Below are 24,654 nucleotides of genomic sequence, written 5' to 3'. Positions count from 1 at the left end.
TTATCTGTCTCTTGGAAGTCCCTGACTTACCCTGGAAGTACGTAGATACATTGATGCAGTATGAATAGTACTCATAATAAATGTTCCCCCAGTGCACAGCATGGAATTATTCCTTCATTGTGCACAGGCTGTCTGTATTGCTGCCTTACAATGGCAGATCAGAAGCACACAGATTCAAATCAAAGACAAAGGATAACAAAGTCTCTACCATCCATTTTGGCCTAGTAGAAAGCCAATTATGGTTATAATTGGTGCTGCAACTAACACTTGTTTTCCTTATTGATCAATTTGCTGTTTATTCTGTAAAATAATCTATTAATTGATTTATGATTTGGTCAATAAAAGTTCAAAATGTTTATTTCAATGACAAAATGCCAATTTCAATTTACTAAAGCTCACAGTGATGTCTCTTAATTGTGTTTTGGACTATGGGTTGAACAAAACAGGCAAGCAACAACAAGCAGCATATCCTTATGACTGAGAAGCTGAAACTTGGAAATGTTTAGAACGTAACATTTTCTATCAATCGACTAATTAATTATCTGTGTCAGCTTTAGATGTAATAATGCCAACTTGTAGTCCATGGTCAAGACAGTATGAAAAACAGTTAACACTTTGACTTGTTTTTGTAAGTAACTTCTTCAAATGCAAACTCATTAATTCAGTTACTCAGCCACAGTAAGCCCAGGAGCCCCCCACCAGCCATTAGAATTAATTCCAAAACCACCTGACACACTGAACCAAGATCAGAGATCACCAAGACCTCTTCTCCCTTACAGTACTGCTGAAGGGAGATCGTCGTGTCCTTGTTTTCGCTCTTCGATTGATTGACTGACCTTGATGTAATGATCAGCAGCATGTAACAGCAAAAAATGAGTCTTACTTGAATTTCAGGGCTGTGAAAAATTTCATTACAAGTACTTAATTAAACACGACATTAACCTGAGACATTAGAGAATGTTTGTTTTTGACCAAAGGTTTTTTCATGTATTAAGTCTAAAGCAAATATATATATATAATAAAAATGCATTCAGCCAAATAGATTTCATATTTAACCTTCGCGTCCCTCATGTCCCTTTGTACCACTGCTGACCCTGCTGCATGAAATCCATTTAATCACATCCACTCAACAACACAATGGGTGGCATTTGTGACAGCCTCTGCTATTCGCATCCATCCTTCTCCCCATCATTACAAATACAGACACACAACAGCCTGCACATATGCACAAATATTCAAGTACTCTCTCATTTACCTTCCCTTTCATGAACTTTTTGTTTGTTATTTAGTTCCATTTTTTCAGTTTTCTTTCCTTGCTACTTCATGGGCCCAGCTTAAAAAAAAAATGTTTGAGAAAGGACACTGTGGCTAAGGAAAAGGCTGCTTTTTGTCCTTAGTCTCATTGAGAGTGTTTGGCTATTCATCGGGGCAAGGCAGCCAGGCCAGCAAGGGAGGTAATCTTATGCAGATCACATTGAAGGGCTTCATTACCTAGAAGCTGGCTACTTTTTGTTCTCCCTCAAGGGAAGGCTGAGAGAGAGCATTAGCTTAGCAAAAGAGAGTGATGGTGAGCAAAAGCGCGGAAGGAGGAGAAGCACAGGGAAGGAGAAAGAAAGAGTGTGCATGAGAGAACGAAAGCATAGTGAGTTCCAAAGAGTGTGCATCTCTGTGGACTACACAGGGGAGTAGGGAAAAATTACACCTGAGCAGCATCTTTATGACAGCAGAGCGACTTTATGCTAACACAAAGAAGGTATGTGTTTAGTGCACTTGTTTGAAATCTGCCTATGTGCATTTACACACATGCATTTACGTGTGTAGTGTGTGCCTGCCTGCCCGCATGCTCCAGAAAAAACAAATGCCCCAGGAGGTTCTAAAGGGCTTACAGTATATTACTGTATCTGGCCCAGTGAGTGATGATGTTACATACATTATTCAGAGGTACATTGGATAATAAATAACATTTGATGAATTAGTAATACACATTTGTATGTGATATTGAGCAGCTGCGACTGTGCGTATGTGTGCGTGTTTTTTACTCCTGAACAACATGTGCATTAGCAAGGGAATATCTGACTGGCCCTTTTTTCTTATAGAGGCTATGTAATAGCTAAGTGTGAAACTACAAGCTGCAAAATTAGCAGTTACTCTGTATCAGTGAAAGGAAAGATCAGTGAAGAAAAATGGATAGACACAAAGAGTAAGGAGTTAGTGGGGTATTGACATATGACAATTATCATGTAGGAATAAAACCAGGCCTACAAATAAGCCTGCATACACAGAAAAACGCACGTACACACAGATGCACAAGATGCTGTTGCCAAATGAGGTGAGATAGATAGGAGTAGCAGGTTATTTACAGAGAAACTCCGGCATGTCAGTTAAATCCTTTCTGCCTTGGAGGCCTGTCCTATCCCCATTTAGCATGGCCACAGAAAAGGGCAGGCTGGCATGAGCACCACCTGGCAGTTCGACAGGCCTGAGAGAGTCACAGCCTTGGCCAGGTTCACTGCTCTGACACCCTCTTACCCTAGCCCAGCCCGTGAGCCACCGACTACCATCAACACTGTCCCGATCTGCCACAACCCTGCCCAGCCCAGGAGCGCGCTCATCAGATGTGCCCCAGCCCAGCACTGGCCCAGCTCTGGCCCAGCTGCCCACTATGTTAAAGGGCCAGGGGCCCCCTGCCACTCAGCCCATCTGCCAAGCTGCAGACCAGAGTTTAGGATCAGAGAAGAGAGAGACACAAACGCCAGACACTCTCGCTTTTAGCTCTCTACTCCAAGCTCAGCAGAGAAATGCCAGATAAAAGATGCACTATAAATGTGCTTCTTTTACTTATGTGGGTTGCTGTGACCCTGAAATACTGCAAGGGTTTATTCGAGTTAAACTGCATTTAATGCATTCAGACTCAGAACCTTCCAAGACCAAGAAATGTTCAAGATTTACTGTAAGATCAGCATAGTACAATCGTATTTTTAGGTATATCAAAGAGGGGGATTTTTATATAACATCTGGCTCAAGTGGAGCATGAAATACTCTGAAAATAGCTCAGCTTTCCCTGTATCGATCTGAAAGACATGCAGAAAAATAAGTGAGAGAACATAATAGATAGATAGATAGATAGATAGATAGATAGATAGATAGATAGATAGATAGATAGATAGATAGACAGAAACATGACAGAACTATTTAACAGTGTTATTCTTCTTGCACAACTATGTAGTTGTGTATCACTTATAAAACTGCATGTGCGTTAAATCATCTTAGATCACAGGGAGCTTTCTGTTGTATGTTGGAATCTTGTGACGATCGGCTCTGATAAAGGTCTGCCTCTTGCTCATTTCCATACGTCTCCCCTTGATCAAGTCTGCTCATTTATCGTCCAAATCTGTGATGACAAGCCTTTACTTATTTTCCCAGCTGCCGGTGGTGATGAGAGCGTAATCAGAAACATCATTAAGGCCCCACATAGATGGCTGTGCCTGTTAGTCCTGTTACCCACACTCATAATAACTCTGAAAATGCAAATCATCTCCAGGTAATCTATTAATGTCACTTCAAGTTTATGTCTGCTCTCCAATTTAGCAGATCTTGACACATTTGGCGAGGATCCGTGCTTCCATACAGGTATTCATTTTGCTGTGGTTTCAGAGAGCACAGTCCGTGCAAAGAGGAGACGGGCCATCTGTCTACACGCCCGTTTATTAATCGCCCTGATAATGAAGCACACTCACAGCCCAACACTCCTGGGGCATCTCTCGCACGAGTTCCATCCAGCAAAACAACTTTCAGCAAGTTTGTTTCGTAGTGTAGCAATTATTGTCATTCGCACCCCCCTTAGCGCAGGGAGGATGGTCTAGCGACCTCCTTCTAATTACCTGAACCGTTACTTCAAGCAGACTTTGTAATTTCCAACTACATCACAACCCCCTTGTTAACTGCAGAAGGGTAGCAGAGCCTCATAATTCCAGCATATGGTCGACAGACATGCGGGGGAATTTGTCAGCTTGTATTGGCCTTAAAGTCGAAGACCCCATTAACGGGAAAACAGGATCTACTAATCCTGTGAGATCTGTGCAATCCGTGCAAATGAATTACAGTTCTCATCATGGCCAGGCTTGCAAAAATAAGCGATAAAGTGACAGTGAAACATAATGATCTTATGAATATACATAAGAAACTCTGGAGAGGTGGAGTATAACAAAATATTAATATGATAAAATAAATGATAATAATTATAATTTTTATCACATTGTCCTTTGCTTGCCTGAAGATCAGAAGGGAATCAGGGAATTACAAAACCCATGAATTTGTAAAACATATAAAATTATTTCAATAAAAAAATTTCGCATGTGGTTAAAGCTGCACTACTACACAACCCTGTATCCCTGGAATTACGTGTATTTACTGTTTTTCCTCTTTAGCTTCTGAAATACAGGCACACTATCTTGATTCCAGTGTGGTGGAGTTGTGAACTGTACATAATTAAGCCCTACTTTAACCAAATACAATAATTTGTCCTAGCAGGTGAGGGTGCAGGCACCATCTTCGCCATCAATGAACTAACAGGCGACATCCACGCAATAATTTGTTGGTAATTTAACTGAGTTCATATTTGCCTAACGACTCGAGTAGTTAAGTTACCTTTTTGTCATGTTGTGTTGTGTAGGTAACTATTGAAAGTAAACAATTTTGGGCCTAAGAAAGAAACTTATATATATTTGGTGTCAGTTAGACATTAGTATCAATTACTGTTGTTTATTAACAAATGTTCAAACATGTTGTTGCATGTTGGTATTGTAGATGTTACCTGGATAACTGACTAATGCTGCTTGGTGTAATACTCCCACCTAGACTCTGGTTCCTGGGAGGCAGCTGATAAATTACCTTTGAAAAAATGGGCAGTTTTTGCATTAAACTCAGTTAAGTGGCACTTTTGCTGGCACTTCTATAATTTTATATCATATGAGTGAGTATGAGTATGATAATTTTGAATTTAATTTTTAAATTTGAACTCCTTCTTTTGAAGTAGTAACACATTAATATTGTGTTCCACTGTGCCAGTAAAGATGGCCAAAAAGTTAATTAATGCAGGTTTAAAAACACAGCCTTTTTTCCCCCTCTTGACATCTATATTGTAATTCATGCACAGCAGTCACAAAATCGCTACTGACAACGGGCACACCACTGAGATCAAACTCTGTTCTGACTGGCTGTCTCTCCTGCAGCACAGCCACCACCTTTGCTCTGTACTTCCTCCCATTCATGCGCTGTACTTTGGGAGACGATCCACTGAACAATTAAAATGGTAGTCACCTCCATTCTCAACCATTCAGGAAAATGAAAGTCAGAGAAAAGTCACAGAAAGCCGCACATCTTATCCGACTGTCTCTTTCAAAGGAAGAACAAAAGGTCTTCCTCCTTCATTTCCCATTAACCTCTATGCTCCTCCGCACACAGGAAACATGGCGACCTTAGTGGCCCATGTCACATATCTCATCCGGCTGTGGGGACCGCTTCCTATGGGGGATGGTGACATTCAATGAGGGGGTTTTCTATCTCGCTGTAGTCCTTGACAGATAAAAGGTGGGTGTTGATATTTGTCCCTGGTCTCACTGATGCGGTGTGGATACACTCTTGATAAGCGAGGGGCTGCTAAGACATTGATGAAGTCTGGAGTGGAACTGACAACCTCTGTAAGCGGATAACATAGTCAAGAGAACCAGCCAGCTATCATCTGGATTAGATTTTTGATTATTCGACGCAGGTGCCTCACCAGAAATACATTAGCACACTCAGTATTGTCTGAATTCAGTACCAGATAATGCAGCATCTCTTAGCATGTGCCATAATTACATTTTAATGCTTTCCAGTTTCATGTCAGGGTGAAGATTTGCTCATATGCTGCAGACTTCACCAACATCCATTTATTCTCTACTCCCTTTCCTGTGGACTTTATTAGTTATACAAAGCTCAGCACACTTTCAGTAATCCACTGAGTCCTGCACAAATTCTCATTTCAGCACGATAAAGATGAAACACCACTGCAAAGAAACGGGTGATTTATGAATATGAGGCGAAGGAGATGAACGACTTATTGTTTGTTTGTCCGGAGCATCTTCTTCCCATAATGCCTCAGCCCATGAAAACTTAACAAGAGGAAAACTATTCGCTGAAAGGAAATCCTTTCAAGCAAACAACTGAGCATTCGTGAATGTTTAATTAATCAGTAGTGACAAAAGGGAACAACAATCAACAAAGAGACGCCGATTTCCATTTCTTATGCATTATTCCCACTGGCAAATCACAGAGTGCTGTCAACTACCACTTTGCTCTCTACCCCATCACTATGGCTGTCCCTGCACTGCACTGACAAAACCCTTTGAGAGCTACAGTGTGTTTCAACTAAGATCCAAAACAATGAGCAGCAGGAATCAAGCAACAGAGTTCAGACTACAAGAGTTCACTGTTATTCCATGTTTACATGGATTCCTTTGCATTTTGTTTTGTTCCTTTTTGCTTCCGTCGCAGCAGCAAATAAGAATCAGCTGCAATGATCATGAGAAGATGAAGCTAAATCGTCATTACCTCAAAGAGCTGACGCAAAGGCTGCAACCTACAGATGGGATTTACCAAACAGATTCCATTACATACCTAACACCATCTGCCCTAGCATGTTATGTCAGCTTCATGACAGGTAACAAGAGGAAGCTCAATGAGGAAACACGTTAACAAGTGCATGCCGGCCAACAACAGACCCCAGCACCCTTGCTGAACTCCTCCAATGTCAAAACGAAGTAAAAACACACTCTGATCTCCTTCCTGCTACGGATGGAAACATTTTCCACAAGACTCCCACTGCTCTGGGCTCAGTGCTTAGGTTCCCCTAACAAAAAAAAAAAAAAAAGCGCAAAAAGAGCATGCTCAGCCACATACAGGCCTCTGTCATTCCTACATAAGCAAGACATTTGAATTATGTGATCATCACGCAGTGGTCATTCAAATGCATGGAGGGAATAAGAATGTGAATATATGAATATATTAGCACAGAATGAAATGCAAAGTGTTTGCAGTGGTTTGTGTGCTAGTTTGTGGGGGACTGAGGACAAGTAGCCTGTGGCTCTTAGCATCAGTCACTGTTTTTAAGCTAAGTGACAGCGTGGTGCTAACAGCTTGCGAGTGTAAATGCAGACTCTTTATGTTTTTGACTCTTCATGAAAAAACAGGTCAAATGACCAATTTGTAATGCCTCTGATACATAATAAGGTTAGGTTTCCCTTTTACATTTTGAGTTTTATAATGTTTCCATAAATATGTTATTGTAACAATCACCAGCTTATATATCACGTAACTGACTTATTACATGGAAAAATTAAAGAAGGCATAAATTAGCATGGCTCTTGACATACACAATGTGGATCATAGCCAGTGACATGGCTACATAAACTGATGTTGCTGTAGCAGGTCTGAAAGGTGCTAATGATGCCTGTTTGTATGTGAGGGCTTTAGTATGATGGCCCCTGCTTTGCTGATGTGGTGAGTTCAGTGTAACATTGTTTGGCTCACGTTTTTCATTTTGTTTGCTCTGAGTGGGCTGTTTAGGAGAGTATGTAACATTAGCATTCCACAGATCTATTAAGAGTGTGTTGACACCAATGCCAATTGTTCAGCTGCAGCACTGAGCTATGGGTGAAGTTCTAGTGATTTGATTTATCATTCTTGTATTTTCATTAACCAAGATACTCATAGCAAGCAAGCATGTAAACAGGCAGACTCATTTCCTCTTGTTCATATTTGCTCATTATTTTTATGCAATAGCCCATTAGAGATCAGCAGTCTCTGAAATCTCACACGGTGATTAGGCTGCCGTGTGCGGCAGAGAACAGAAAGGAAATCTGTCTATCATGACTCACCAACAGCAGACATTTCTGGAACTGAGGCTCGGTATGGGCCTTCAATGAACTGCGGCGGATTGTCGTTAATGTCCTGGACCTTGATGATGAACTCGGACGGCGGCTCCAAAGGCTCGTCTGTGTCGGCATTAACGACCTGGGCTGTTAGTGTGTACTCGGCCTTCTCCTCACGGTCCAGCCTCTTCATGGCGTGGATGTCGCCTGTTAGTTCATTGATGGCGAAGATGGTGCCTGCACCCTCACCTGCTAGGACGTACTTGATGTTCTTACCGCCCACATCCAAATCTGTGTGTAGCTGCAATCAAAAGAAAAATAATAGATAAAGTTAAAAGCTTCAGCAGAGTTCTCAGCTTGGTCCCACTGTGTAAACAGAGACTGGGGGCTTTAATGAATGCAAGTTGATATGCTCAGCATATTCTAGAAGTTCTCACTGTGTAAATGCAGATAAGTGTAGACTATGACTGTAATTTGGTGTTTTTGTTGCTGTGCTTTGCAGCAACTAGTGTAGCAGGGATACTAAACATGGCTCAACATAGCCTACACTTTGCTAAATGAGGCCCACTGGGGACAATACATTTATAAGTAGCACAGGAAATGGACCTTAGCCTACATTGTTCCTTGTTATACATTGCAAATAGATCATACTAACACACTTTGTGGGGGATATTGCTCCCTACAGTCTGAAATTCACAGAACAAAGAAATGCTTTGAATGTGCATTTATTACATGGCAAGAACAGAAAAGTATCAGAATCCATGAAAAATTAAAGAGGAGAGTGTGCACACAATGATTCAAGTCCACAAATAACTAGCCCCAAAGTTACTGGACGATATGTTCCTCATTATTTTTGTAATTACACTTTCATTAGTTCACTAAAGCTGCATTATGTGCAAGGCTGAGCGGTTGGCTCCCACTCACTGCACGGGCTGAGTATAAGTAATGAGTCTGACAATTCTACAGAAGTCTGTTAAAACATCTGTGGACATATGAAAAGGCAAAACCTAGTGCTGTTTCAAGTTGGAAGGTAAATTGGAAGGGCAGGAGATTGGAGTGCACAAAGAAAGGTCAGAGAAAAAAGAGAAACACCGGGGTTTTGACACAAGGGAAGCAAAGAACTTTACTTTTATTGGCATAAACATAAAGAGCACTTCTTTCACTGCAAGTCACCTTTCACATAAGCCTCTTGATCCCCAGGGTGAGTGACTTTCAGAGGGGAGGGGAGAAGCACCGAGTAGAACATTTACAATCCAACAATGTTCAGTGCTGCTGTGACATGGCTGGCAGCCTTCTTTTCATTTGGTTTTTTTTGTTAATATACATGCCTCGCAAAAACACACAGCCGTGCATACACACACAACCTGGCATGCTTCAAAACATCTGTATTCAGCAGCTTTAATTTCATTTCCTGCCACAGTGTTTCAATGGAGATTCCTGTGGGAGCGTGGTTAGGGTACAGAATAGCAAGGTAAAAATCTGTCTGTGAAAATCCCGACCTCTAAACCCCCCGCACTGTTTTTATAAGCTGGCTTTTATGCATACACTGTCTCGGAGGTGTTGTTTGCAGACACTGACAAAGCACATTCACTTAAATTGTCACACCTTGCACTTTTGTTTTCCTAATTGTGCCATCATTTCACATGAATGATGTAGCTCATTAACGCAAATGCCTCGCAACATCCTGCACACTGAGAAACTCTTTAAATGAGCTAAAATTAATGATGGTCTGTCATTGTTTTTATCCTATGTATGATTTCTTGTCTGTAGTGGTATGCCTGTGCCATATATGACTGAATGTGTCTATATTTCCTTTGTAGGGGTGCAAATTGACCACTTTAGCTTTCATGGTGGTTTTGATTGTGTCATATATCATATCTATTTTTAGCAACTCATCAATAGTTTAATCCCGGTGTGCTTGGCACTGAAACTCTACTTCTTCACTTGGAACTAATACTGTCAGATGAGGTCATCCATGAACATAAATATGCACACATAACATAGAAATATGATTAATTGCTTAATCCATTCCTTCCAAACTCTTTTTCAAGGTCAAAATTTGTCATGTTTAACTTTGAACAAAGTTGTAACACCTACAACTCAATGACAACTATGCAAACTCAGTCTGTTGCTGAGGACCACGTGACTTGTCCAGCAGGTCCAGAACAAGCAAATAAGTGGATCTTGAATCTGCTATTTCCAAGGTCAAGAATGAACTGTCAAGCACAATAATGTTGCTCAAGCTGCATGACTGTATTTATATATGTAGCTGAATGCATGAGAGTGCTTTGTGATAAAAACAGGAAGAAAGGTTTGACTTTGCTGCTTTTACTTTTTATTTGACATTTTATTTGTGATATGCTTTCCATATTTGCGGAGAGAGAAAAATAGTAGTAATAAAACAAATAAACTATACGACAAGAAAAAGAAAACAATAAATAATTCAAAACCAGATGAGTTATGTAGTTAAAATCTCATATCCGCAGGCAGGCCATTTCAGCACTCACTGCAAGTTTTTATCCTGCACTTCGGAACAAGTAAAAGACTTGCCAGATGAACTGAAGGTTCATACTGGTTCATATATTGCAAGACCTTATAAACTGCTAATGTTTTGGCAGTGTTTTGTACAACTATGAAACCAACAGCAAGCCAAACATAGTCCAGGGGAAAACATATATCATGGCTTAGGTTAAAAACAATGGAAATGCCTTGAAATTGTTTAAGGGATTGATTCCTCTTCTCGTGATCAGTCTCAAGTTTTTAAACATTTTAAATATGTTACAACTGCTGTCGTCTAGTTAGCACAAGCCATGGTGCATTGATACTGACAAATTAACAAAAATTACATCAAATCTGCTGCTTTGCATAAATGGCGCACGGTGTGCTTTTTTTAAAAAAAATGAAAAGTCACGCAAGCAATCATCAGTTTGTTAGAAACTGCCACTTTACACGTTTTATTCCCTGAAAGTTGTGCCGAGCTGGCTGTTACCATCTGCAGCAGTTGTCAACACTGCTGTCTCTTCCAAATGTCCTGGTCGCCCACCTCTTAGACAGCCTTCGTGCTGGAGTGCACAAATGGTCATCAAAGAGTACAATTACTTGGAGGGTGGGGGGGTGGGTGTCTGTCAGAGGTCCCTGTCATTAACTGAGTTGCCTGGGAAACTGAAAGAGGACCAACAATCAGTGACATGGACTGTGGCATTTAGGAAACAAGCTGATAATGGATAAAAACATACTGTAGCCATGATGATTATGTGCTTCAATGCAGACTGGAGTCACAGAACACTGAGACAGTATTCAGAGCACACAGAGTGAAGCACACACAGATCGTTGTGTGAGCCTTGCCTATATTTGTATTATGCATGTGACTAGGAAGTGTGCTAAAATAGTTAATAGCCTGTCTTCACTGACTGTGAAGAAAACCTTTTAATTACTTGATTAACACTGAACTAAAAACATCATGTGTAGTTTCACTCTTGTAACCACAATAAACAACATAATTGTATTACTGTATCAATGTTAACAGAATCCATCATAAAGATGAAATAATGCAGCTTGTGTATACAGACTGGGGTTAGTTATTATAGCTCCTGACTTTGCCAAAGACAGACATCCACATATTTGGAAGCTGCAGTTCAAAATTGTAAAGAAAGCTTTGGCTTAATAAAAAAAAAAATAATGTGGTGCAAGCCCATGCACACACACATTCACACCTCCATTCGCCAAGAACAACTCCCAATCAGGGCCTGCACTGCTTCTCCTGTCAGCGGAGGTGGAAATATGTCAGTCCCTGCTCGAGATGAGCTTTTACAGCAATCACTTGAACAATCACTGAGTCCTAATGAGGAAGATTCTACAGATTTTACTTCCACCCCCGCCTCGGGCCTGGGTTCCACATTTAAGTGTAGCCCTACAGAGGGAACTAATGATTTTGCTCCTTGTCAGGGCAGATGGTAGATAGGACATGCGCTCCTCCTCTGTATGTAACCAGTAGGACTGGTGAAGAAGTGGGAGACTGAAGCAAGTAGCAGGAGGGACGGGATGCTGTCACTGTGATGCAGCTTGTCAGCTACTGTCTGCTAGAACAGACTGCACACAGTCTGACTACCTTCTCCGATTTCCCCCTCAGCTAGTCCTCTGTAAAGGTCAGAGAATTATTTTTATGTTTTTTAATTTAATCTCAATAAAAGTAACACCACAACAACGTACAAATCTTCAATTCCTGCATTTAAAATTCTACTTAGGAAAATGTATAAACATATTATCAGCATTTCTGGCTGATTTGTAATGGAATTTAAGTATGAAAAAAAAAACATAAAATGTAAAAATTCAAGTCAAGTACTTTACAACACATCAGTTTTGAGTGCAATACTTGAATGCTTATTTACTTTCTACCACTGTTATTTATAATATCATATAGGATTTGATGTTGCATCAAATGATGTGCTGTATAAAACAGTCACTATGTTAGCATTAAATGTTTGCTGCAGTCCTGATGTGATGAACACGACGGGATTGTATAATGAAGGCTGCATGACCATACAGTAGTAGGTAGATGAAATCTCATAATCTACATTAAATATGTAGTAAACTGTGTGTTCTAGTGTAAAATGTATAGGGACCCCATGGACATGCATTGTGTGTACTAGTTTACATAGCATTACCTTTTTTGTTGTCAGTTTAGTCAGTTGTTATGGCCCAGTTCTTCTCATCTGGTCAATGTTACCCACTATCACAGAACAAATCCAAAGAATTCATTCAAGAGGGCTTCATACTGCAATAAGGGATCAACAGGGGGTAATTCATTGCCAAAAAATGGTAAAATTAGAGCTACAATTTTTTTTCCCATCTGTACAGCCTTAGGCAACTGTAGCCTAAATAGTTACTCCAGATAGACTCAGCTCAAACATGTCTGGAAATTAATTGTAGCTTCCTCCCATTTGTTGGATTTCAACTCTGTTAATTACACCTACATGAATAATCTGTAATTCTAAATATTGCAATAACATTTTGAATGTACGGAACAGATGGTGCAATGCATGATATATGATACACTTAGCTATTCTTGGGAACATTTCCCTCCAGTCTGTCTCATAGCACGTAGCATTTTATCAAATTGGACAGAAAAGTTCCCTTCTGGTGCGAACCACAACAGACTTTATTGAAGGAAATCATATAGTGAACATCCGTGGTGATGAAAAATTGGAAATATAAAGTCTCATTTAAAAATATTCTAGACTGAATTTCAGGTTTTCATAAGCCAAAAGAGATCACATATAAATGTGTTAAGTAAATGGTTAAATAGCTATAAGAATCATTATTTTTTTTTACTGTTTGATCAAAAAAAAAAAAAAAAGTTCAGTGATGGATTATCTCTTGCACTGGCCACAAAGGAATTAAATCCACAGGGATTTGTGGGTATCTGTTGCAATAGAACAATAATCAATATTGCTCCTCTAGGAGGTCAAACACTGTTTTCATGAGGCCATAAGGGAGAAAGAGTACCTTGCATGTTTTCCTGTTCATTTATTATTGCTACAGACACTCTTCCTTTATGGAGACAATGAGAAAGCAATGGTGTCATGACCCACAGAAGAGCAGAGGTGATGGTTTGTAATTGAAGGCAGCTCCACTCAGAAAAGGTACAGTAATTACAATCAGTGCGGAGATTCCCAGTGTTAAACCTTCTCCACACAGCTTCTTTTTTTCTTGTATTGGACAAAAGGACTCAATTATTGACAAGCGCTTGCCCCCCGCTTTTGTTTTGTTTTATTTTCCTCTTGGACAATCATGACTTAATCAGCAAACAAAAAACAAGACAATTTGCAATAGATTTGTGTGCAATCTGCACGAAGGTCAATCAGGGCTAATGGGTTCTATGTCCATCCCTGCACTTTGAGCAATGGCACATGTAATGCATTCACTGCCACTGGCATATTATTGCTTCTGGAGAATAAGTCAAAGTCAAAGCTGCTACCTTTGGTACAAGAAGGAAGCACAATTAGATTTAGCCACCCATGAAAAGCCTTTTGTTTGTGAGCATGGATACATGGGAGGATGCATTTTAATCATAGGAGGGGACAGTGTCACTGTCGAGAGAGAATGGGAAAATAAAAACAGTTCTGTATAATACATCCAGTCTGCTGGGTACATCAGCCCTCGCCTCGAGAATGACCTATTGTATGCAAGCAATCTTCGGTATAGATTTTTACAGCCTGCTCATTACATCCTGTTATTACAACAAGAGAGAATTAGACAATCAGTCTGTTCATTGGTGTGTGCCCTGTGCAACACCAAACAATAAAGGTAAATTAAAAAACAAAAACAAAAACATGACTTCTGGTATAAAGCATTTGTCCAATTCATACCTCTACATATGTCCTTTGAAGACCTCTGCAGACTGAATTAACCCTGCAAGAAAAACCTTTTGGGAAAACAAATAAATTAAAAAAAAAAAAAAGAGAAACATTTGAAACAATAAAGACACAGAGCCGTGAAAAAGTGTAAATGAGCTTGGCTACAGTAGCTGTGGTGCACATGCTGAGTGTTAAATAGAGGGAGATTTTTTAGCATTAACCTCGACTACTGTCATTACCCTACCTGTGGGCCCAAAACTCATTGGTATACACAGCATGCCGAAGGTGGGTGGGTGTGGAGGAGCGCAAAACAAAACAAGCTTAATCAAGGAGCACAACAGTTTTCTCTTTCTTCTGTGTGGCTGACCTAATCAAATCAAGGAATGAGATTGATTTCACGAGGTGCAGATGGATCCCGTAGCAAGTCTAATTCAATGTGCCGGCTCTCCACTATGATGTGTGTTTTCTCGGTCCAGATGGTGCAGCTCGGGTTTGTAATTCATATTTCACCATTTTACTCCCCCCAACCCCCGATCCACCCTGTTCCTGCCACCCTCTTTCTTTCACTCCCTCACTGCCCTTGTTTTTTTTTTTGTTTTTTGCTCATAGTTTAACTGCTGAGTAAATTAGTGTTAATGTGGATAAGTATCACAAACTCATCTGTCAAACATGTGATCCTGTGATCTTGTTAAATGTCACAAACAACAAATGCTGATCATGGGGGATCGTGGGCGTAGCTCACGTTTAGGAAAGTGGAGCATAAGAAGTTGGTGTAGGCTGAAAATGTAAACAAAGTACTGAACTGTGTGAGAATTATATTGACTAAACTTTGCTGTATGTAGAGGACAACAGTTTTCTACCTCTGTCTCGGGGTTTTCTTTGTGTATACACTGGTGGTGCATATTAAAAGCCCTATTAAGATATTAAGGTTTAAATTGGCATACAGAAAAGTTAAACAAAAATGTAGCATTTTAATTTTGTTTTCACATGTTGTGGATTGGGTGTCGGGAGGAGGCTTCAAAGAATATGTTGATGTAGAGGGCTTTGCTTTTTTAGGTTAGATTTCCTTCTGTACAACGCTAAAGGCAGCAATGCCACACCAAAAAAAAAAAAAATGCTCAATTTTACCTCAATAAAAATAGACTGTCATGTCTATCAATAAAATCACAGATATCACAGATAAAAGTGCGTATCACCCAGGTTGATGAAAACATTTTAAATAATGGCGTAATTATGCCTACTTTCTGTGCTGTAAAGGTGACTTGAATTACAGGAATCATATTTAACATACTCTTAAATATAGTGATGTAGAAAAATACATTTTTCTTGGAGTAGATGTTAGTAGGACAGTACCACAAAATTTGTCCTAAGAACAGCACGTGAATGAATGTGCCTTCAAAACTGACGTTGCTGAAACATGCACATATTGTGCCATATGTGACTGCATAGTCTCCTGTGAACCTGGGATCAATTATGCTTTAAATAATGATAATGAAAAGAAAATACTAGGGCACCATAAAAATGAGTGAAAGTGCAGCAAACGGAGTGATAAATCTGCTTTTCTTTACATTTCAATCAGCATTCATCCAGTTGAACATATTACATATATAGACATGCACAAATTTCCATAATTGGAAGAAATGCAGTGCTGTAGCCATTCTTTGGGGCTTATTCCTGCGGAAAAATGCAGATGCATTCCGCAGTGCCTGTTCTAGCTGTCAAAGTCATTGTTCTCAGCCTGAGAAGCCCTGCAAATTAGCCAGTTTCAATGCCAAGTGCCACCGCTGAAAAGGCATGCATTGCTGGTGTTGAAAATTCCTGCAGGTATACAGTAAGTTTTCTATATGAGTACTTGAATAATGGCCTCTGACAGCTTTTGCTAAGCATTTTTGTTTGTCTTATAGCAAGTCTCTGCTGTATGGCTCATTTATAGAACAACACTACAGCCCCACATTATTATATCAATTCTTAATGTGCAATAAAAGTAGGTGATCAGTCAAATCTTTGCAACATAGAAAACCAAAACCTGTTCCATCATTTAAGGAAAGCCGTCAGATTCACAAGGGAGACCAGCTGCTGCCAAAAAAAAAGATCAGACCTGTACACGTAAAACAACTAAGAATGGGAGCATGATTTCATCTCCAAGAGGATCAATATTGCAGCCATGTTATTTGACATAGCCAAGTCTTTTTTTGTACATTACTATCTTATGCCAGCGTTCAAACTGACAAGGAGACACACAAAGGCTTTGCACGTATCTGCTGTAGTTTTTCCACATTCAAAGCCAACATATCTCTATGGGATACAGCTTTTAATAGGCAGGTATTGGAAAGCAGTATTTGCTCAGGCCTAAGAACAAAAGGCAGTATAAATGAGGGCTTTATTGGCTATATTAATAATCATCTGTGCCTTCTCCTTTGAGAGGCCTGTGATATCGAGTATCATTAGACATGCAAATAACAGCTCCATTTTCCCGTCCCTGGGATTAGGAAGGAAAGAGAGAAAAATGAAGAAGAAGCACGGCTGTGGCAGAAACAATTAAGCCATCCTCTTCGCGGAAGCACTTGGCAGCCGGCTTCAGACTCGTAAAGGGGGACAGGAGGGGTCCTTTGGCTAGGCAGCAACGTCAACACGCTTGTCTGAGTGAATGTGCAATTGCGCAGAGCATCGCTTTAGGATGTCAGATCACCTTGGAGTGGACGGCAGCTACAAGCACAAGCACTCCTTGTGCGTGTCATGATGCCACAATATGTGTTTCACACTCTGTCTGGAACACAGACCGAGGGGGGGCATGGGGGAGGCGGCGAGAGAGGGGTAACAAAGGAGCAAGGAAAGAATACAAGAGAGAAGAGACAATCATCTTTGTCGCCTTATGCAGTGGACAATGATGGCATGTTCCTTTTATCCTGTCCCTTACCCCACACGGGTGAACATCGAGTGCATTACCACATCGCTCTGAGACAAAATCCCCCAGTCTTCCTCTGCCACATTAGACAAATATCCAAAGCCTCTCTCGCTTGCATAATCATATCCTTTGGCTAAACAGGGCAAACTTTTACATCAGCACTCTAATAGCACAAACCCAAGAATCAGCAAGTGAAATGACACCAAAGCCCACCTGGAATGCCGCACTTGAAATGAAGTACAACTAAATATTTTCATACACCAAAGTAAAAGTCGTTTACTTTTCCCTTCAGTGCTTGGAAAGGAGGAGTGGGCATGGAAATTGCCTCTCATAACCCATTTCCCTGATTCCCTTGTTACCTTCACTTCATTTCCAAGTTGTCTTCATCTTTCCACTTTTTGCTATCGCACAACAAAGCTACCAGAGCCAGAAAAAATCAATCTTTGTCTGTTAAAAGGTTACCTAAAGAAAAGTAAGAAAACAGGTTAGGCCTAGAGGGTATTATAGCTGTAAGATCCTGCGGCTGAATTAAAGGTGCTTTTTTAAGACCAGTGAAAACAGGTAGTTTTCTCTGTATCAGCCTATAAAAGAGTGGATTAAAAAAAAGATCATTAAACATCAGCCAAATCTCAATGAGAGACTGGGGATGAAAAGCATGCAGCCCGCTGAGCGCACTCCATCATCCTGGAGACGAAGACAAGACAGCGAGGAAGAAAGTAAGAAAGTCAAAAGTGACTCCCTGAAATGCTCACGTCTCCTCACATCTCTCTCTTTCGCTCCCTTTCCCTCTTTATCACTCTCTTCCTCCACTCCTGCTCTCGCTCTGTGTCTTTTTCTGGAATCGCCCGTCGGTAATGTCAACAGAGATTTCACGGCACAGTGCCGGTGCATCAGTGGGGCTCACATTTCCCCTACCTGTGATTTACATCAGAGAAGAGGCTCATGGGGGATTTTCCGTGCCAGCGGAGGGAGGGGAGCAGGGATGGTGATGGTGGCAGTGATGGTGGGTGAGCGTGTGTGGGCAGGGTTTTGGCGGCTAGTACCCTGGGGCTTGACGCAGTGAGGGACTCTAACAATGGTGGCTCAGACCACCCAGCTGAGAGGTGCTTTTACTGCAAAAAAGAACCTGCATGACTGCATTCAGGCCCTGCTCCTTAAATGTCACCATGTACTACATACAGGTCTTACTGAGTTATTAGCAGCAATTTGCAGTTGGCTGTGTGCAGCTTTGCACGTATGTACAAGTTTAACATGCAGCTCATTACGCAACGTGTGATGTTGTTGTAAATTGTTGTGTTTAGCTTTTATTTTGACCACACACACACACACACACACAAAAAAAAAAAAACAGGTCAAAAAAATCTTGCTTGTTGCTATTGTAAAAACCTTCAGACCACTGTGAACAAAAATCAGTAATAATAAAATTATTCAATTATTATTTAATAATTGAATTATCATGATGAAAAAGGCTTATTTACTATAAATACAAAATACACCAATATTATACAGTTTATGAAAATCAATTTGAAGAATAACTTGATACTGCGTCGACTTTTCTGAGTTAGTAAACTACTTTATTGCTCTATGTATTGATCCAGGTCACATTTTATTTGAAGATTTGTGTTAAGTTGCTCTTTACACATATTACACAGGCTGCACTATAAGCTGTTGGAAAGGGCAGGCCGGGCTTAAATTCAGTGTATTGACCGTCACTTAGAAATGCTCACTTTCACACACATATTCTAGAAATGAAAAGGGATCCAGAAACTTTGAAGGCAAGTGAAAGATGAGATCACCTGATTCAATAAGAATTTGAGCCATTGCGCCTTCAGTGTATTAGCAGCTGAGGCGGACACTGAATAAGGTAATGAAAACCTAACAGAAATATTGTCGTTAAACTTTGGATCTCTAAAGACATGTGTGACATGTTGGTATAAGTAATTTGAGGTAACCTGTAAGAAACCGCATTGATCTGGGCTGGAATTATGTGTGTGTCTAGTAATGTGAGTGACACATTTTGACTGGAAGAAGGAAGATATTTTCTCACTTACCTGTGATTAAATTCAGCCACACAGATAGCCAAGCATACAGTTTCACATACAGTAAAGATGTTATTCTTTTTTTGATATTTTTCAATGCAGTAAAAACGCAAGTAACACGGTACGATTTTTCTGATGTAGTTTTGGTCAGACAGAAACCTCCATCATGTCGACAGGTAAATATCTCTTATATCAGCCTGATATATATGGTTACATTTTGATTCCCAGTGCGCGCTGTCTGGCACATTCACCAGCTGAAGTGGACACAGTTAAGTGAAATGTGTTGCGATGGTTGTCGTGTCCGGAGCTAATGAGTTGGGACACAGCCTGCGTACGACATGCCATTTGTCTCCCATAATAAGACATGAGAGCTCGCAGACATTTGAAGGAAGTCAGCGTCGCAAAACGACTCCTTCCTGGAAAGACACACAGTGAAGCTTGCCAGGAAGGAGTCAGTGTTTATGTGCATGTGCCTGAACGAGTGTGTGTGTACTTGCCTCACTTACTGGCTTGTGTGTGTGTGTGACAGATATGTGTGTGCATACTTGCTTGCAAAAATGTGTGGAAAACACAGGCTGTGGTGTGCGTATGTGTTTGTGTGTGTGTGTGTGTGTGTGTGTCCCTGTACAAATGCCCCCTCCCTATTACAGCTGACTAGTAGATGGATGCTGGCTGTCACACCTGCCTGACTTTGTTCCTGCCAGATGCGGTGGGGTCACAGGGAAAGCGCCCAAACACTCATCAATCTCAACCATTGTCCAACATTCTTTCGGCTCCGGCAACAGCGTCCAATATCCATTTAGTCGCTCCAGATGCTGGCAAAAATGCTTACATACACAGAAAAGGGGTGGCCAAACCTATTGACCTGCGCTGTCGGTACAGATGGATGAAAAAACAAAGGACGTCACAGGATCAGGAATAATCTCTAAGAGCTTGTGACAAATAAAAGCTGAACTTTGTATTTATTCTGTGAGGTCGTCATAGTCATTAGACTGGCAGTAAAATAAATTGAATTTGGTGTACGTTCCCAAAAGCTGTTGCTGTGTGTGATGCTAGTCCCTGCAACCTGAGGTTTTTGCATTTAATGACATCAAAGCCAAATGGAGGAGGATGGGAGTCACTTCGGGAGGAGAAGGGGAAAACTGGAAGGTCTAGAGGATGCAGATATAAAACCAAACCATTCATATGACTTTGTCAAGCAGCTCCAAGTGAATTTTGGAAGGATGTGAATGTAAGCTGTGCTAAAAGTTTGGCCACATGTCCAAACACAAAATAATGTGCATCATTTTGGTCACAAACACACCATTTTGCCTTTGTGAACACACCAAACTCAATTACATTTGAAATACACTCCTGGCCTCATACTTGCTCCACTCAGAGAAGCCAGAAAAGTAATTTACCTCATTCTGGCTCATGCAGAGTTTTGCATCTCCTTTGATAGAATAGCCAATACGCTAATGCGAGGGAGGGAAATGGAGATAGAAAGCATAAACCTAACAAATAAATGTTATCTTGCTGGAGTTTTTCTGGCTATCCCTCCCAAAAAAATCTTTTGTGATGAGTTTCAGTGTTAAGGTTTTGTGACAAAATATGTAACGGTGGGAAGACAGAAACTTTAATGCCAATGAGTAAACACAAGCTACTGTAAAGTCTTTAAGCATGGGAAATCATTCAAGTTATGTTTATGGTTTGTTGGTCAACTGCTATTGCTGTTGGTCACACTGTCGTATTCCAGAAAGATGTTTTCATGCAGCAGCACATCACTTTTTTTTTTTTTCTGACGTAGTGTAGTTACTCAGGGTGCTAAAACGCTCTACAAGCAGTAATGGTGTGAAAATACAGCTCTGTCACACTCGCTGCTCTGTCTGCTCCTCTCAGCAGCGTTTCTTTGGGTGTATTTTCTACATTTTCGCTCCTCAGCTCTTTCACTCTGCTTTTCATTCCCCCCCTGTCCTCCTATGGGCCTCCAGAGGGTCGGAAAATAATGCACACAAACATAACAGACGAACGGGATAAGCACTCATGTTGTTTATGGGAGGAGAGAGAAAAAGAGGAGAGAAAAGAAAGAGGTGGGAGAAATCATCACAGCACGCGTTTCCATTCCCGCACCCACTTTAATTGTGAAGAAATCAGAAAGTTGGGAGAATTCCCCACAGTATGCTGATGCACTTTGATGCTGTCACTCACACGGTGTGGGGCTTTTGATTAGGCCTTGTCTATGCACTGTAGGCTCATGACCACAGTTGGCAAGAAGGAGCCATTAAAATCCCAGCAACTCTGGCTCCCCCCTCAGTCTCTTTGTCTCTCTTTGTCTTTAACCACCAACTGGGTCACCCACTGCAGCATACTGAAGGTAACACCATTAATAACTAGTGCTTGTAATATTTAGTATTTCCAAATTCACGCCACTTTATCCTTCTACTCCAAAACCTTTCACTTAATTAATTACGTAATTTTTGCTCCACTACATTTATTTGACACAACAATCTATCTAAACAGCATGCAAATCAGTTCATATGCTACATAGGCAAAAGTATTGGGACAGACCTCTTAATTACTGAATTCAGGTGTGGTGCGGTGCTGTTTTTCAGGAGTTGGGCTCAGCCCCTTATTTCCAGTGAAGGGAAATCTTAATGCTTCAGCATACCAAGACAATTTGGACAAGATACAAGAGATACAAGATAGGTTTATTTGTCACATACACGATCATACACGGTAAAATGTGCAGTGAAATTCTTTGTGTCCCTGCTACCAAAAAATAGGTAAATAAAATTTTTTTTTTTAATTTAAAGAAAAAAATAATAAAATTAAAATTAAATTTCAAAAAAGTGAAAGTGAAAATGCTATGCTTCCTACTTTGTGGCAAGAGTTTGGTATAGCTGCAAAGGGGGACCAAGTCCATATTAATGTCTATGTATTTAGAATGCCATGTCAGATGGTGTGATGGTCAAGTGTCTCGCTAATTTTGTCCATACAGTGTATGAGCCACCTCGCCCCCTGCCACATTAAAATCCTGCTCACACATGAATGCATCAACAATAATTATGACACATCAATTATATACGACACATCACTTTTGGCTTTGACTTTTCACTTTTGACTTTTTAAGGACATTTTTCTGTACTTGTACTTACAGGTACAGGTAAATTTTTGAATAATAGCAAATATTTTGAGACTGTGTTAGTACTGCTTTTCCTAAGGTAAAGGTTACGAGAAATTCAGTTCTTCTCTCATAACCCCATATTTAGTCATTTTCTTTATTATCAGAGAAATCTGTGCCACCAAGTTTATCCATGGTTACTCCGCAAACAAGAAATTCTAGTTGCTAACGGAGCACTGGTTATGTGTTGGGTGCTCAGGTGCAGAACACAGCCCACTCACTGACTTCATGTGAACTCACTGTTTACATCCTCTAAAACAGGGCTGCCCAAAGCGTGGTTTGCAAGATAACTGTGGACCACCATAAGGTTCAATTTGGCCCATCAGACAAATAAAAAGCTGTTTATGCTGTTCAAAAATACTTTTAAAAAAATCCCTTATTGTTTTGTCCCCATAGTCTGAATATGGCAGGCTGAGTGACACTTTGTGCCAAAAGTCAGTCAATAAGGGGAATTTGGGATCCTAGTAACATTCATAACATCATAACAATCCAATACAATTGGTGTTTGTTTTCAGTCTGTGGCCTGACCTTAAGCTTCAGTTTTCCAGTATTATGAGAATCTGAGTGCAAACCAAAGATATTTAACTCAAGTGGAATAAGAAAAGATAAAACAATAGAAAAGTTTATTGTTTGTTTTGTTGTGTGCTTAAAACCTGTGGACACAACAAAAACCAAAAGCATTTCAAATGGAATGTAAATATCACACAGGGTATAGTGAGTGTGTGAAACCGTCCTAGTTTACACTTGCTTGTTTGAGTTGTACGATTGTGTTTTCGGATGTTTCACCTGTCTGTTACTTACGGCTATCTACTGAGTCTTTTCTTTGCCAGTTAGTGTTAAAATGTTACAAATAACCACATATAGCATATCTCCCTAAGACATGCCGTGCGTTCAGCGAGTTCAGCAGGTTAAAAAAATGTTTGTGTATTTGTCTGGTTGAACATTTGGTCAGCGACAGCACGTGCAAAGCAAAGATACAACGTCCATGTGCGACAGACAGACAGACAGCGAACCAGCGACAGAGTGACACTTACAGAGAGGATGACACTTCCACTCTGCCGCCCACTCCTCTGCACGATCACACTTCCTTTCTGCCTTGCCGAGACCCGGGGATATCTTCCATGCACGCTGGGTGTCACAGCAGACGGATGACTAGCTTCAGCAGCACCATGCCATTTCCCCTTCTCACACTAAACTGTCACACCCCACTCCTCCATGCCTTTCCAGCCTGCCGGGCCTTACTGTGTCTTGGCCTGCACTGAGACTCACACACACTCACACACACACACATAGACCACAATGAGGGCACACACGTTGCCATACATGAACACTCACACAAGCACAAACATTCATGCTTTTCTCGTTCTTCCTGTGATTTACACTCAGTGGGAAACTGCGAGGCCAGTCGTCATCCCACTAACCAACTCCAGGAGCCTCTTCTGCTAGGCTAGTGAGTAAGCCAGTTTCACATGCAAAAGGCCACAGCACTTGATCTGACCACACAGCCGTTATGGCTCAAAACAACAGCAGACTTTGATTATCGCTCATGGATTATGAAGTTTTTTGCTGAATAACTACTGAATTCTTTTTACAAACCAACATAAAATCCACCAACACTTCTTAAATGTCCAGCTTGTTTTACAAACTGAGCTCACACGAGTGTTACAGCAGTTTCTGAAGTATAAACGACCGAGGATTTAAAGAGAAATGTCTGCTTTGAATGGGTACAAACACATTCAGTCCTGTATGCACATATGCCCCTCAGGTGTGTGCCCAAGTGGCACCCAATACCAGGAATTACTGTTAGGACAGTTGCAACCACTGCCAGGAAATTATCATAAGCAGCCTATTGCTGTTTTCTCTGCCTTCCAATGATTGGAGAATAAACTGGAGAAAAAACAAAATCGAGCATAAAACAAATGCTTCCCCCAAGACAGTACACAACAAACGGAATATTCAAGAGAGGAGAAAACTATGGAATAAAAATGTCCCGCCTGCAGAATTCAAGAATTCAAGATTTGCCCATAAAAAAGCAGCACACTCTTGCAAATCAAAATTTGTCACCAATTTGCTGTTGTTCAGACTTGTGGAGAGGCCGGTGGCTTGTTTGTGTCCCCTGTTGTAGTTTGGAGGGTTCTGAAATTAAGCCTGTGACAAAACATGCACTGTTACTGTACTGGAAAGAGGGGCTCCCCCAGCACTGCAGAGCACCATTTATTCTTATCAATACTTGCGCATTAGGGTTCATTTGCAAAACCGCATTAACGCCTCTGGTAAAATGTAC

The 24,654-nt window shown here is 40.6% G+C and overlaps 1 protein-coding gene across 2 annotated transcripts in view; it reads right to left on the bottom strand.

The window, feature by feature from the left end:
• The window catches only part of cdh8 (cadherin 8), an 84,048-nt gene that overhangs the window by 42,858 nt on the left and 16,536 nt on the right, over positions 1–24,654 (bottom strand). For both annotated transcript variants that reach the window (XM_046399291.1, XM_046399370.1), the window contains exon 3: positions 7,917–8,211. In XM_046399291.1, coding sequence (XP_046255247.1) covers positions 7,917–8,211 — 295 coding nt within the window. The remainder of the gene's footprint in view (positions 1–7,916; positions 8,212–24,654) is intronic.

The sequence above is a fragment of the Scatophagus argus genome, chromosome 1, assembly GCF_020382885.2.
Source record: "Scatophagus argus isolate fScaArg1 chromosome 1, fScaArg1.pri, whole genome shotgun sequence".
NCBI lineage: Eukaryota > Metazoa > Chordata > Actinopteri > Scatophagidae > Scatophagus > Scatophagus argus.
The sequence above is the reverse complement of the archived record's forward strand: the minus strand, read 5'-3'. Positions and strand labels throughout refer to the sequence as shown.